This window comes from Artemia sp. Qi Xiang Cuo, chromosome 18 (genome assembly GCF_049724085.1).
Source record: "Artemia sp. Qi Xiang Cuo chromosome 18, ASM4972408v1, whole genome shotgun sequence".
Taxonomy (NCBI): Eukaryota; Metazoa; Arthropoda; class Branchiopoda; order Anostraca; family Artemiidae; genus Artemia; species Artemia sp. Qi Xiang Cuo.
In genome coordinates this window covers 57,071,703-57,084,119 of record NC_142811.1, presented here as the reverse complement: position 1 = coordinate 57,084,119, position 12,417 = coordinate 57,071,703, and the positions used below count along the sequence as shown (strand labels likewise).

The window sequence follows — 12,417 nt, the reverse complement described above, 5'->3', positions numbered from 1 at the left end:
TATGCTGTTATGCAGCGTTTCAAGTTTAAAGAAGAAACTTGGCTGAAAATCAGCAAAAATTAACCCAAAATAATTTGTTACCAAACAACATAAGTAGGTATAGCTTTCCTTTGAAGATGTTTGTCTTTGGAAATAAGCAGGTTGTTAATGGTTGAATTTGAATAGAATAAGAGTATTGTCAGGTTTAACCAAATAGTTTGTTTTTGACACAGTTCATATAATTATCCAGTAAGCTTATCGCAGATCATTTCTGGTCTTCGTTCTCGGTGCGAACAAAAAGCTCCTCCCACTTCTTTCTGCATTAGCGGGAATGCGGGTTAGTCTGTTTCCGATTGTTTCCAACAAAGTACATTATTCGTAATAGCGGGTTTCCACTTGTTTCCGATTAGATCACAGTCTGACTTGTCTACCCGTGAAAAGATCTGATGCCACCTATGTTTCTATCTGCAAAAACGTTCTCTGGAGCACTCGCACCTTGATCCGGGTTTTTATAATGGGTGAGATAGGGAAAGATCATACTGGATAATTATATAAACTGTGGTTTTTGATTACCACGTTAAACATGGCAACACTGACAAAAATGTGGTACTACCCTGAAAACTTCATAATTTTTGAAACAATCAAAAGAAAAATTCTAGAAAATTGCGGTTTTTCAGGTATGAATAGGTCCAAGATGGGTCCAGGGGGCAAAAATGTTTTCATTTTGATGTTCTTGGAACTTCAAGGAAAAAACTTCCTCTTTTAGTGCTGCTGCAAGAAACACATAAAGGAGTGTATGCACTTTTTGAGATTCTAAGGACCTTTATACCCCCCTTTAAAAAGATACACTAATCCCTGGCCTAATAGTTGCTGTGCACCTATGCGCTACTGACAACCCTTAGTATCACGGGATAAATAGTTTATCAGTATCGCTACCTTCAAAACTACCTTCAATTTTGACAACTTTTTTTGGGGGGAGGGGGGCTTTGACACTGAAAGGGATAAAAAATGATGGTGGGTATTAAAAAACAGCAACAGGTTTTTGTAAATACAAACTTACATGAGCTTGTGGTATGTACAAGATTCGTGACGCTGAAATGGTCCAGAAATTTTGGTGTTGGATCTTCAGATACATAAAAGACAATTAGATATAGTAAAAAGTAACAGAGTTTGGATTGGAGTGATTACGGGACCATGTTTCTATTTAACATGAATTATTCTATCTTATTCCTTTCTATTCCTCTGCCTCTTCCTTTCCACTTCTGTATTCTTTCATTTAATTCATGTTTATCAGCATTTTTGTATACTATTGCTTTCATTTCATTCTTGCATTCATGTTATTTCTTTTTGTATTTATGTTATGCGCATGCCTGTATATATGCGTATACAACATAAGAAAATATAGAAATACCATAAAAAGTTGTGAAATTTAGTTTTAGTGGGGATGGTGGGTCCACTCCCACCCTGTGTTGGTACCTGAATTAACGTGTAAATAAAAATAATGTAAATAGTACAAAATAGAGGAATCAAATGACTATATGTTATCGAATAAAAAGAATATAAATACTACACAGTAGAGGAAGCACATAACTGTATGTTATTGAGTAAAAAGAATAAATAGTACAAAATAGAGGAAGCAAATGACTGTGTTATTGAATAAAAATAATATAAACAGTGCAAAATAGAGGAAGCAAATGACTATATGTTATCAAATAAAAATAATATAAATACTACACAGTAGAGGAAGCACATAAAAAATAAAAGAAAAAAGGTATGCCATCCATAGTACATTCAATGCTATTGTGTCTGAGTATGCATCTTTGCTGGTGACTTGAAAAGGTTTCCGAATTATTTTGAGGTCTTTTCCTGTTGTTGTTTACCATCTAAAGATATATTTTTGTCAAGTAGTGTGTGTATGACCTTCTCCAATTATTAGAATAAGTCCTTTTCCCTGGGTATTTTCACCAGCGCAATCTATTTTCTCGGGTAGATTGGCACGCGATCTATAGTATCAATTTTCTATTGCGCCATTTTTGATTTCTTATCGTTAAAAAGCGTACTGGGAGCTACCAGAAGAGGGGAAGGAACCTCCCACAAGCGACGTATTGTACCCGCCGGTATTAAGTTACCCGTAAATTGCGGGGGGGCAGTTGAGGGGGTCCTTACACTTCCCTTGTTCCTAGGTTCCTTCATTCTATATGTATTCACCATTTGGTGCTGATGGCGTGGACAGCTGGATTGCTCGTTTATTGTCTTGTTCTAAATGTTGTCCAAAACAGTATCGAAAAAGGCTTTTCTCCAGATATTATTAAGAAACACATGTCTGAATTTTTCACGCTCACTCCAGGTTTCTGATGCTAGGAAGCGAATCGCCCATTTCTGCCGTTCTGGAGAAATTCAGCATAAGAGAGTGGGTACAAACGTGTTTATTAATAGTGTCTCTTGTATTATTGATACTGTTTAAAAATATGATGATGGTTATGTTGGTCTGACAGTCTTTGTTATCTGTAAACCCGGCAAAGTACCCCTTATTCCTGCCGATGCTTTTTGTGCGTTGAGTTGCCGTGTAAACTCCTGTTTGTCTGAGCTACGCTATTTGTCTGATGTTTGTGAGAACTCTCCTGCCTTGAACAATTGGATGTCCTCCGTCGTTAATGCAAGAGTGTACTGTCTCTTCAAAACCGTCCTATGCAGTTATTCTAAAAAACCCACCTACTGACCTCAAAAATCCTATTGAGCGCAAAGAGACCCTGGATGGTCATGATAGTATTGTAAGTGTGAGATCTGATCCTGTCAAGAAAAGGTGAGTAATCCATACCCGAGATAAAGCCTCAGCCGTCTCTCTCGCCGCCGCTGCAACTAGTCAGCTAAATGTATCCACTTATGTCCTTAATCAAAAAGTGCTTGGTATTGTGAGTAACATCCCTGTTATTGTGCAAAAATCAGAGCTTATTAATATGATTCCCGGTCTTGTTGATGCAACTAAAATTGGAAGTTGCGGATCCTTCCGCCTTGAATTTCTAGACGATGCTGCCTTAAATAAGCTAAACAACGCGCGAAGTTTTTACATTGTCTATTGATTCCTTGTGATCGGCCTAAGTTTGGTAAAGTATACAAAATTAAGCAAAACTTAAAGGGTCAGTTCAGATCTTTATTACGCCATACCCTTCCGAATACTTTTGATGGACCCTCGAATTATAGGTTTTGTTCTATTGTAATTAATAGCAGCAAGTGTGTGCCAGCTACCGATTCGATTATCGAAATTAGTGATTTTGTTTCTCATTTTACTCGTGTTTTTTCTACATTTAATCATTCTATCCAGTCCTTGTTTTCTTCCTTATTGCATAATACTGTTCCTCGAGTTCTTTGGCAAGTCCATATATTGTCAATATCTAGTGCTGATATCTATCGGGCTTTTAAGAGTGTTAAAAAATCAAGTGCTCCTGATATGGATGGTCTGTGTTACAATCACTTCAGCATTAGTGTCCATTATTGTTAACACACCTTCAGCTCCTATTCCAGATGTGCTTAGCCCAGTCCTTAGTTCTAGATAGTTTTCTTTCGGGAATCGTAACATCAGTTTTGAAAAAGGGAAAGGACGCAGATCAGTGTTCCAGTTATCGACCAATTACAGTGTCCTGCTTCATGAGCAAGCTGTTCGAGTATGTCGTATTGCCTGAAGTTTTGACTAAATGTGATTTATCTGATTATAAAGTTGGGTTCAGAGCCGGTTTTGGTTGTTCTCAAGCCCATCATAAACTTGTTCAGTTGCTCGTTTCTGCAAAAATTCAAAAAAAGGCCACTTTATTTTTGCTCGGTTGATATCTCGGGCGCTTTGGCAACGTTTTTCATTTACAAGCACTTCGCTGCTTAGTTAAAGCAGGAGTTAATTATTCCGTAGTAAAAGTTCTTTAATATTGGTATTCCAGGTTGTCGGGTTAGTTAAACGGGATGTCTGACATATCTATATCTATCTCAGCCACGAAGAGAGCCCGGCCAAACGTGTTGCGATCTCAATATATTTTTAAAGCTGTGCTATCGGACTGTTTACAAATGTTACCAGTCATTGTATGTGTAGATAACACTGCTGTTTGTCACGTTGCCTATGCTGATGTTGTTCTGCTAGTTAGTCATACTAGGTCAGGCCTCACAAAGAACCTAAATGTTCTGATTAATGCTTTGAGTATGATTGGGCTTTCTGTAAATGCTTCAAAATGCGAGTTTCTGTATTTTAATACTTCTAACCCTGCTCCTTCTTTACACGTGGGTACAATGCTACTCAAGTGTGTCTCAAAGTTGAAATGGCTTGGGATTACTTTTTCTGATACACTTTTGACTACATGCTCGTCTCTGGTTGCTAGTTCTCTGCAGTGTATTCGATTTTCATATGGTAAAATCTCGCCTAATAGAGGAAGGTACAGCCGCCGAGGCTTATGTAAACTTTACCACAGTTTTTGTTCTCCTGCAATTCTTTTTCTTTCCGGTTTGCAGCTTCTAATTCGCAAAAAAAACCGTCACCAGCTAAGGAGAGGTTGTTTTAAATACTCTAAATTCCTGCTATATTTGCCAAGGTGATACAGAAATCACAAGATTATTTCTCATTTTGGACTTATCGACCCTCTAGTGCTGCTTGACAACATCGCTAAGGATCTGAGGACCAATACTCCAAGGAAGATATGTACCAGTGACCCCCTCAGTTATTTTTTTTCCAGATTAGTGATTCTATGGATGTGTTTTATGTGTTTTATTTATGTTGTGTTTTCCTTATTATTTCCTTGTGGATAATATTATTTGTTTTTTTTCTTTTTTTACTCCGTATTTATTTTATATTGCGGGTTACAAATAAACTTACTTGCTTACTTATAACTTAATGTTATTGAATAAAAAGAATATAAATAGTACAAAATAGAGTAAGCAAATGACTGTATGTTATCGATCAATTATCATCACAGAGATACCGCCCGCCAGCCTCTAATGATTTCCGGTCTTTGAATGGAAAAAATGAATTATAGAATAGGGGACAAAAATAAACTAAAAATAGCTCTTGGTATTGGAATATTTGGTTTTCGGATTGGGAAAGATTTGGTTTGGCTATTAAATAAGAGGCATTGGAAAATCCAGACTGGGTAATGGCGGGATATGGTAGGGTTTGTTCAGTCCATTGCTTATAAGCAAAGCCATAATATAGTAATGAGAGGGCTGACCAAGTTGAGAGCAATATATAAGTTTTGCTTTTCTGGTAGTGTTGTTGTACTGGATAACGAAAAAAGGATCTGGGATAGACGGTGGATCTTTTTTTTTAAATAACAAAACACTTCTAATTTTAATAACATATTCAGATCAGTCATATAAGAATTACAGGCGGGAAGGGTGGCTTTGCAGTCATTCTGACGATCAATATCATTAGTCAGGTTCCAGTAAAACCAGTTTCTTTTGACAGTTCCTCCGAAAAACGTGTAACATATCTTCATCAACCTTTTGATTTCCCCACGTGGCATAGTCGGAACTTTCAGAGCCCGATCATTAATGTGGATTTTAGTGTTCCAGTCTTAATTCGAGGACAGTATCATCTTATCCTTCAAAATCCATTTTAACTAAAAAAAGAGAAACACGCTGTGTCTAGGCTGTTCTATTTATTACACATTCACTGCATTCGTCATGCCTGTTAATAATGGTACCTAGGTAGGTGAAGCGATTCACTCGGTCGATCTTCATGTTAGCTAATATTTTTATTCTCATATTCTTCTAAATTTCGAAGCGAGCCCAAAGATTTTTTTTTTAAGTTCGCGAAAATTTGAATTGATGCTAGCCATTAAAGTCATTGTCGACATTTGAGTGAAAATTTACTTACTTACTTACTTACTTAAAGCTCTGGCTCGGCAGCATCGCCAGCGTATCGTCAGCGCCGTCAGTCTTCTCCAGAGTGGTCGGTTCAGGGCGACGGTTGTCGCTTCAGCCGGGTTGATGTTTCTGGAGGCGAGCCGATCACGGATGACATCCGCCCATCTGGTGCGTGGTCTTCCCCTAAGACGCCTCCAGCCTTTTGCAGCTGGGTCGAAATTGAAGATGAGCCGGGCGGGTGTTTGGGCAGGCAGCCGGAGCAGATGACCATACCAACGCAGCGAGCGAGACTCAAGCTGTTCGGACAGGGGTGGGAGTTTGAAGGACCTGAGGATTTCCGAATTTTGTACCCTGTCGGACCATCGGGAGCGTTTGATTTTTCGGAGGTGTTTCGTCTGGATGGCATCTACCTTCAGCGTCTGTGTCTGAGTCAGCAACCAAGTCTCGGCAGAATAGAGCATAACGCTAGCAACCGAAGCAGAATATATTCGTGCTTTGGTGAGGCGGCTGATCTGGGGTTTATGGAAGACTGTTTTTAGAAGGCAACCAAAGACAGAGTTTGCTTTTGCCGCTCTTGCTGATATTTCGGCATCTAGGCTTCCGTTTGAGCAGACAATTGAACCAAGGTAGGTGAACTTCTTGACTACCTCTACAGTTTGGCCACAAATTTCCACAGATGACAGGGGGTTGGACGGCGTTTTCTCAACGGGCATTATCTTGGTCTTCGACCAATTTATTTTCAGACCGAATTTCTCTGCGGCAGAGGCCAGTGTTTCCAGTGTAGTTTTGAGGTCACTAATGTTTTCGCATATTAGCGCCACGTCGTCGACAAAGTCGACGTCTGAAAGAACTCTTCCAGCAAAGCCTATGCCAAATGGCTGCACCTGCTGTGTTTTATTCAGGATATGGGCTATTACACAGTTAAAGAGCTCAGGTGCAGCGGCACATCGTTGCCGGAAACCGTTTTTAATTTTGAAATATCCGGAAGGCCGTCCATTTACGATCACCGCACTTTCAGTGTTATTATACAGCTCTTTGAGGAGACCGACGATTTTCGTGGGTCCGCCAGCAGACTGGAGGATTAGCCATAGTGACTGCCTATCGGCAGTGTCGAAGGCAGATCGAAAATCGACAAAGGCAATGTACGCCTTCCTCTTATATTCAAGAGTTTTCTCTACTAGCTGTCTAATCGTATGGATTTGCTCGGTGGTGGACCTGCCTGGCATGAAGCTTGCTGGGGGCGACGGAGGGCATGGGGGTAGCTTGTTGCCCGTTCGAGAAGCAGCATAGTGAAGAGCTTTCCAGGAACTGAGGGTAAAGTTATGCCACGATAATTGCTACATTCTGCTTTGCTCCCCTTCCTCTTGTAGATTGGTACAAGTAAGCCCTTCTTCCAGTCTGAGGGGATTTTTTCAGAGTGCCACACAAGGTTAAACAGCATTTGTAGCCAGAGGATCAGCTGGACCCCCATTTTTAAGGAATTCCGATGTTAGGCCACATATTCCTGGCGCTTTGTTATTCTTTAGCTTGCGGGTGGCAGCTTTTATCTCCTCAGCTGTAAATTCAGGACCATCAGGAGCAGGTATGGTAGTAGCCGCAGCAGCCGCTAGCTCGTGGTCCGTCTGGTCTGGTGGATCTGAGTTCAGCAGTTTCTCAAAGTGGTCCTTCCACTGGCGGAGGCATTGTGATTGGTCGTAGATATTCTCATCGCTAGCGCTTCGAAGGTATGACGTAGTTTGAGTGTGTTGACCTGACAGCTCACGGAGAATCTTGTAGGTGGTTCCACTGTCCTTTTTCTTGGCGGCCTCTTGCAGTTCGGATGCCTTGCTGTCAATAAAAGTCTTGCGGTCTTTATACAGCATGGAATTGCGCTCTTTGTTTAGCAGTCTGTATGTAGCCTTGTCCCCGCCAAGACGTGCTTCTCGCCTGAGCTCTATGATGGCAAGGGAGTGATTACTGATCCAGTCCTTTTTCTTCCGTTGCCTCATTCCAACAACGTCAGTTGCTGCCGCAAGAGCGTTCTCTTTGAAGGACTTCCATAAAACTCCACTATCATCGCATTGGCCGAGGACCTCAAATCTGTTGGATATCTCCACATGGTACCGCTCAGCCAGAGCGGGGTCCTGTTGGATACGACCGGCATCAATTTTCCGAGAAGACTGGCTGTTCTTCATAGCTTTGAGGCGGAGCTTAATTTTGGCTGCTACCAGCCGGTGGTCGGTGTTCCCGAGCTCAGCGCCACGGTAGGTGCGGCAATTCTGGACAGATGACAGCCATCGTCGACGTACGATGATGTAGTCGAGCATCTTCTTTGTTGATCCATCATTGCTATACCAGGTGTACTTGGCTATATTTGGTCTCTGGAACCGTGTGCTCGCAATCGTTAGATTGTGGGCCAGACAACAATTCAGCAGCCTCTCTCCGTTATTGTTTAGGCTATCCATTGTAACAGGTCCAACAGCGAGATCCCACAGGCCTGATTCGTTTGAAACACTTGCATTCAAGTCTCCTAGTAGGAGGAGGTAGTCGTGGGGAGGTACAGAAGATAGTTCAGAACTAAGCAGGTTATAGAAATCGTCTTTGTCTTCTTCATCAGCGTCGTGTGTGGGGGCATAGCACGTAATGAAAGTTATTTTGCCGTGCTTCCCATCCAGTCTTGCGGTCAGGAGTCTAGGCGATACTGGTGCGAATGACAGGAGGGCCCTACGTGCAGCACTGTTCAGTACTAGGCTAACGCCTCCTCTTCTTTAGCTACCGCCAGACCAAAGCACTGTGCGTCCTTCACCTATGTCCTCTTCACCATGTCCAGGGAGGTGTGTTTCGGTGACTCCAGCTATTGTGACTTTATATTTTTTTTTAGTTCTTCTGCTAAAAGAAGCTTCGAAACGGGTTGGTTCAGCGTCAGGACGTTCCAGGTGGCCACATTGGTGCCACCTTGGTCAACGATGTTCAGAGGGGATCGTCCTTGGGCGGTTTGGGGTCGAGGCGGGATTTGAGAAGACATATCCGAGGCTGAAATAAATCTGATTCCATTCGTAGCAATAAGGGTTTCGGGAGGAGGGCTGCCAACCCAACCGTCCCTAGGTGCATTTGGTTCCCCGGTGGCTAGCCGGATATCCAGAGGCACGTGGAGGGTCGTTCATCATGCGCCAAATTGCATGGGAACTATCTCCGGACGAGCACCACTACCTCCATGAGTGAAAATTTGCTACAAATAAATTATTTTATATTTAATAAATTAAATTGTCTATACAAAACACCTGTGGATCACTTAAAAATACGAAATCAGATAAAACAAAAAGTTGATTTAAAAATCAGGTAGAAAAATGTTTCTTGTAGTGTATAGATGGTATTTTATATCCTTCCTTATCACGCATTTTAATCTTTTGTATTCTATCACTGTCACAGGCAACTTTTTTATTTTTCAAATATGCCAAAGAACTAAATTCTGCCAAGAATATACTTTTTTTTTCGGCTACCGTTTTAGAAATTCAGTACAGTTTGTGTTGGTACATATGTAAGTATAGTTATTGAATTTTCTTTTTTATAATAAAAATAAATGATTAACTAGAAGCCTAGTGAATTTTTTTGTAAAAGCACGAGGTGACTTTAGAAAATAAAATTGGAGCAAGAAAACTGTGTAAAATCAATTTTATTTAAGTTTTTTTGCCTATTTCTTGGAAATTCACTGCATTTGCATTTTGGGTTCGTAAATCTCAGTTTTTTCTAATTATCTTTCAAAATAAATTTTTTGGTTCATTACCCCCCCCCCCCCTCCCCCTATAAATAAGGATCTAATGGAGCCAGAAAATTCTCTAAGAAAATGTCTCCAAAATGATTTTAAAAAAAATGTTGCTCTCAAACACTAACCGAAATTCACACAGGACGTCGTTTTGTTGTTTTTCTTCAGTCTTTCAACACAAGCTGGCTTTATAGTCAATTATTCTTTGGATTAATCGGTGAGTTTCTTGGTTCAATTAAATATTAAAGGATTAAATTATTATATATTGTGATTAAGTTGTATTCAATTAAATATTAAAGGATTCAATTATTATAGTTCAATTGAATTATTATAGTATATTTAATTAAATAATTAAAATATTTATATTATTATATTTAATTCATTGGTTTCTTTCCAGCTGCATGTCAAATTAGCAGACGAATCAATTTGTATTGGGCCAGCTCCTGCAAGGGAATCCTACTTGAATATGGGAAAGATTTTGGATGCAGTTAGAACTACAGGATCTCAAGCTGTCCATCCCGGCTATGGCTTCTTGTCTGAAAATGCAGAGTTTGTCAAAGTTTTGGTAAGAAGTACTGCTTAAATGGGGACATGAACAGAGTAGATGAGGCATGTCGGTCAATCCTTTATCCTCGTAATTTGAAAATCAATAAGCCCTGTACATTTACACTTTGGATATGAAAAAGACCCATAAAACTTCCATACTAAAAGTCGGTAAAATTATAGACGAACTAATTTTTGCTATCTTGGAAAGAGGGTAGGTTAGGAAAAATGAAATTTTCAGTAATAAATCCAGGGCCAGAAATATATTTTGGGAAGATATTGCCAAGCTACTACGTTAACTCTCTTCTAATTAGCTTTATAAATTTGCCTACTTGGAATTTTGACAAAAAAACATATCTTAATTTTCAGTTTTCAGTTTCTTTTTTTCTGGTTGTAGATTTGAAAAATGCAATGCCTGTTATTTGAGTAGAATTTTAAGTCATATCAATGGTCTTTTTTTAAATTTTGGCAATGTATTTGCAGATTTTTTGAAACCGCATAAATTGAGATTGAGCAAAGTTGTGAAGCTGAAAGTACTTTTCTTGTACTTCATTTAAGAAGAAGATCTATTTTACAAGTTTTTATATTTATAACACAATGATTTTTAAAGGTCATCAAAGGTCAGTGCCCTCTTGAGGGAGAAGGAATGGAGGTAGGTACTTCAAAATACCTTCCTGGAACATAATTTAGTCTGTAGATCCATCGCTGACAGTTTCATTTTTTCTAACCTAACCCTTTTCCAAGATAGCGAAAAGTAGCCTTTCTAGAGTTTTACCCTAAAAGTCTAAAGTATGAAAGATGGTAAAAATGAAATTTGATTGTTTGAATTGGTGGGAACTTACACAACCATGAATGTCTAAAAAATAAGGAGAAATCGGGAATGAGTTATAATGAAAAATACTTCCATATGTAGTTATGTCTCTTTTGCCCATATGTAGTTATGCCTCTTTTGCTAGTAGTAGGTGCAAAAGTAAAAAAAAATGTATGGGAAAATTGGCAAAAAATATGCTTAAAAATATGCCGTCATACAGCTTAAGAAGAGTCACCATTCCTCTGAACTGCACTTCTAGTTATCTTTGGGAATCAACGGATTGCTAATTTTGAATTTTTGCAGACGGAAAGCGCTGTCAAATTTTGCGAATTAGGGTTATTTATGCATGGTTCAATGTGGTTACAGTGACAAAAATTTGATGCTGCCCTTGAAGCTTTATAATTTTGAAACAAACAAAAGAAAAATTTTAGAAAATCGTGGTTTTCGGGTATGAATAAACCTGAGACGGTTCCAGGGACCAAAAGTTATTTTAAGTTAATATTTTTTGTTATATTATTTTTATTTTATTATATTTTTTATTTTTATTATTTTGATTTTAATATTATATTTTTAACTTGAATTTTAAGTTATTTTAATTTTTACTTTATTATTTTTTTATGTTATTTTATTTTTTATTTTTATTATTTTGATTTTAATATTATATTTTTATTTTTAATTTTTAAGTTATTTCAATTTAATTAGGCTTCTAATTTTTACGAAATGTGATGGCAAAAAAATTATCAATCTGACGTCCAAAATTTTTTTCTGCCTGTTTGTTGCTATTAAATTCCTGTATATGGTCTTGTTTGGTGTGTGGTATTTATACTGACCGCTCAGCATGAATTTTAAAATACATCCCAGTATTTGACTTGTTTTTTTTAAAGAGCCTCCTGAAGTGAAACCCCTCTTATGAAGTTCCGTATGGTATTTCATCGTAAGATGGCCCATAAGTTGACATGGTAGCAAAAAGATGCAATTAGATTCGTGTTTTACAAAGACCACACTGCCTTTCCATCATACCAACAATAGAGAAGATAACGTAAAGTGCAATCTTCAAATACGATGGATTGTAGAAGAAAACTAATTGAATATTTTGGTCTGAACCGACGAAAATGCTTCGTCGGTTTGAAAAAGAGCTTTAATAGTGAGAGATAAACTTTCCCTGGAAAATCTTATATCAAAAAAGGTTAGTGTTAGTGACTTTTGTTTTATTCAACAAACAGGAAAAAATCACTTCAATCATGACTTTCGCCTTTCTAGAGAAAGATTGCTAAAAAAAGTATATATATATATATATATATATATATATATATATATATATATATATATATATATATATATATATATATATACATATATATATATATATATATATATATATATATATATATATATATACACATATATATATATATATATATATATATATATATATATATATATATATATATATATATATAATATATATATATATATAATATATATATATATATATATATAT

General features: G+C 37.9%; 1 protein-coding gene across 1 annotated transcript in view; it reads left to right on the top strand.

Moving 5' to 3' along the window:
• LOC148941690 (propionyl-CoA carboxylase alpha chain, mitochondrial-like) overlaps positions 1-12,417 on the top strand; it is a 144,975-nt gene that overhangs the window by 6,463 nt on the left and 126,095 nt on the right. The window contains exon 3 of the mRNA XM_089104589.1: positions 9,960-10,127. Coding sequence (XP_088960715.1) covers positions 9,960-10,127 — 168 coding nt within the window. The remainder of the gene's footprint in view (positions 1-9,959; positions 10,128-12,417) is intronic.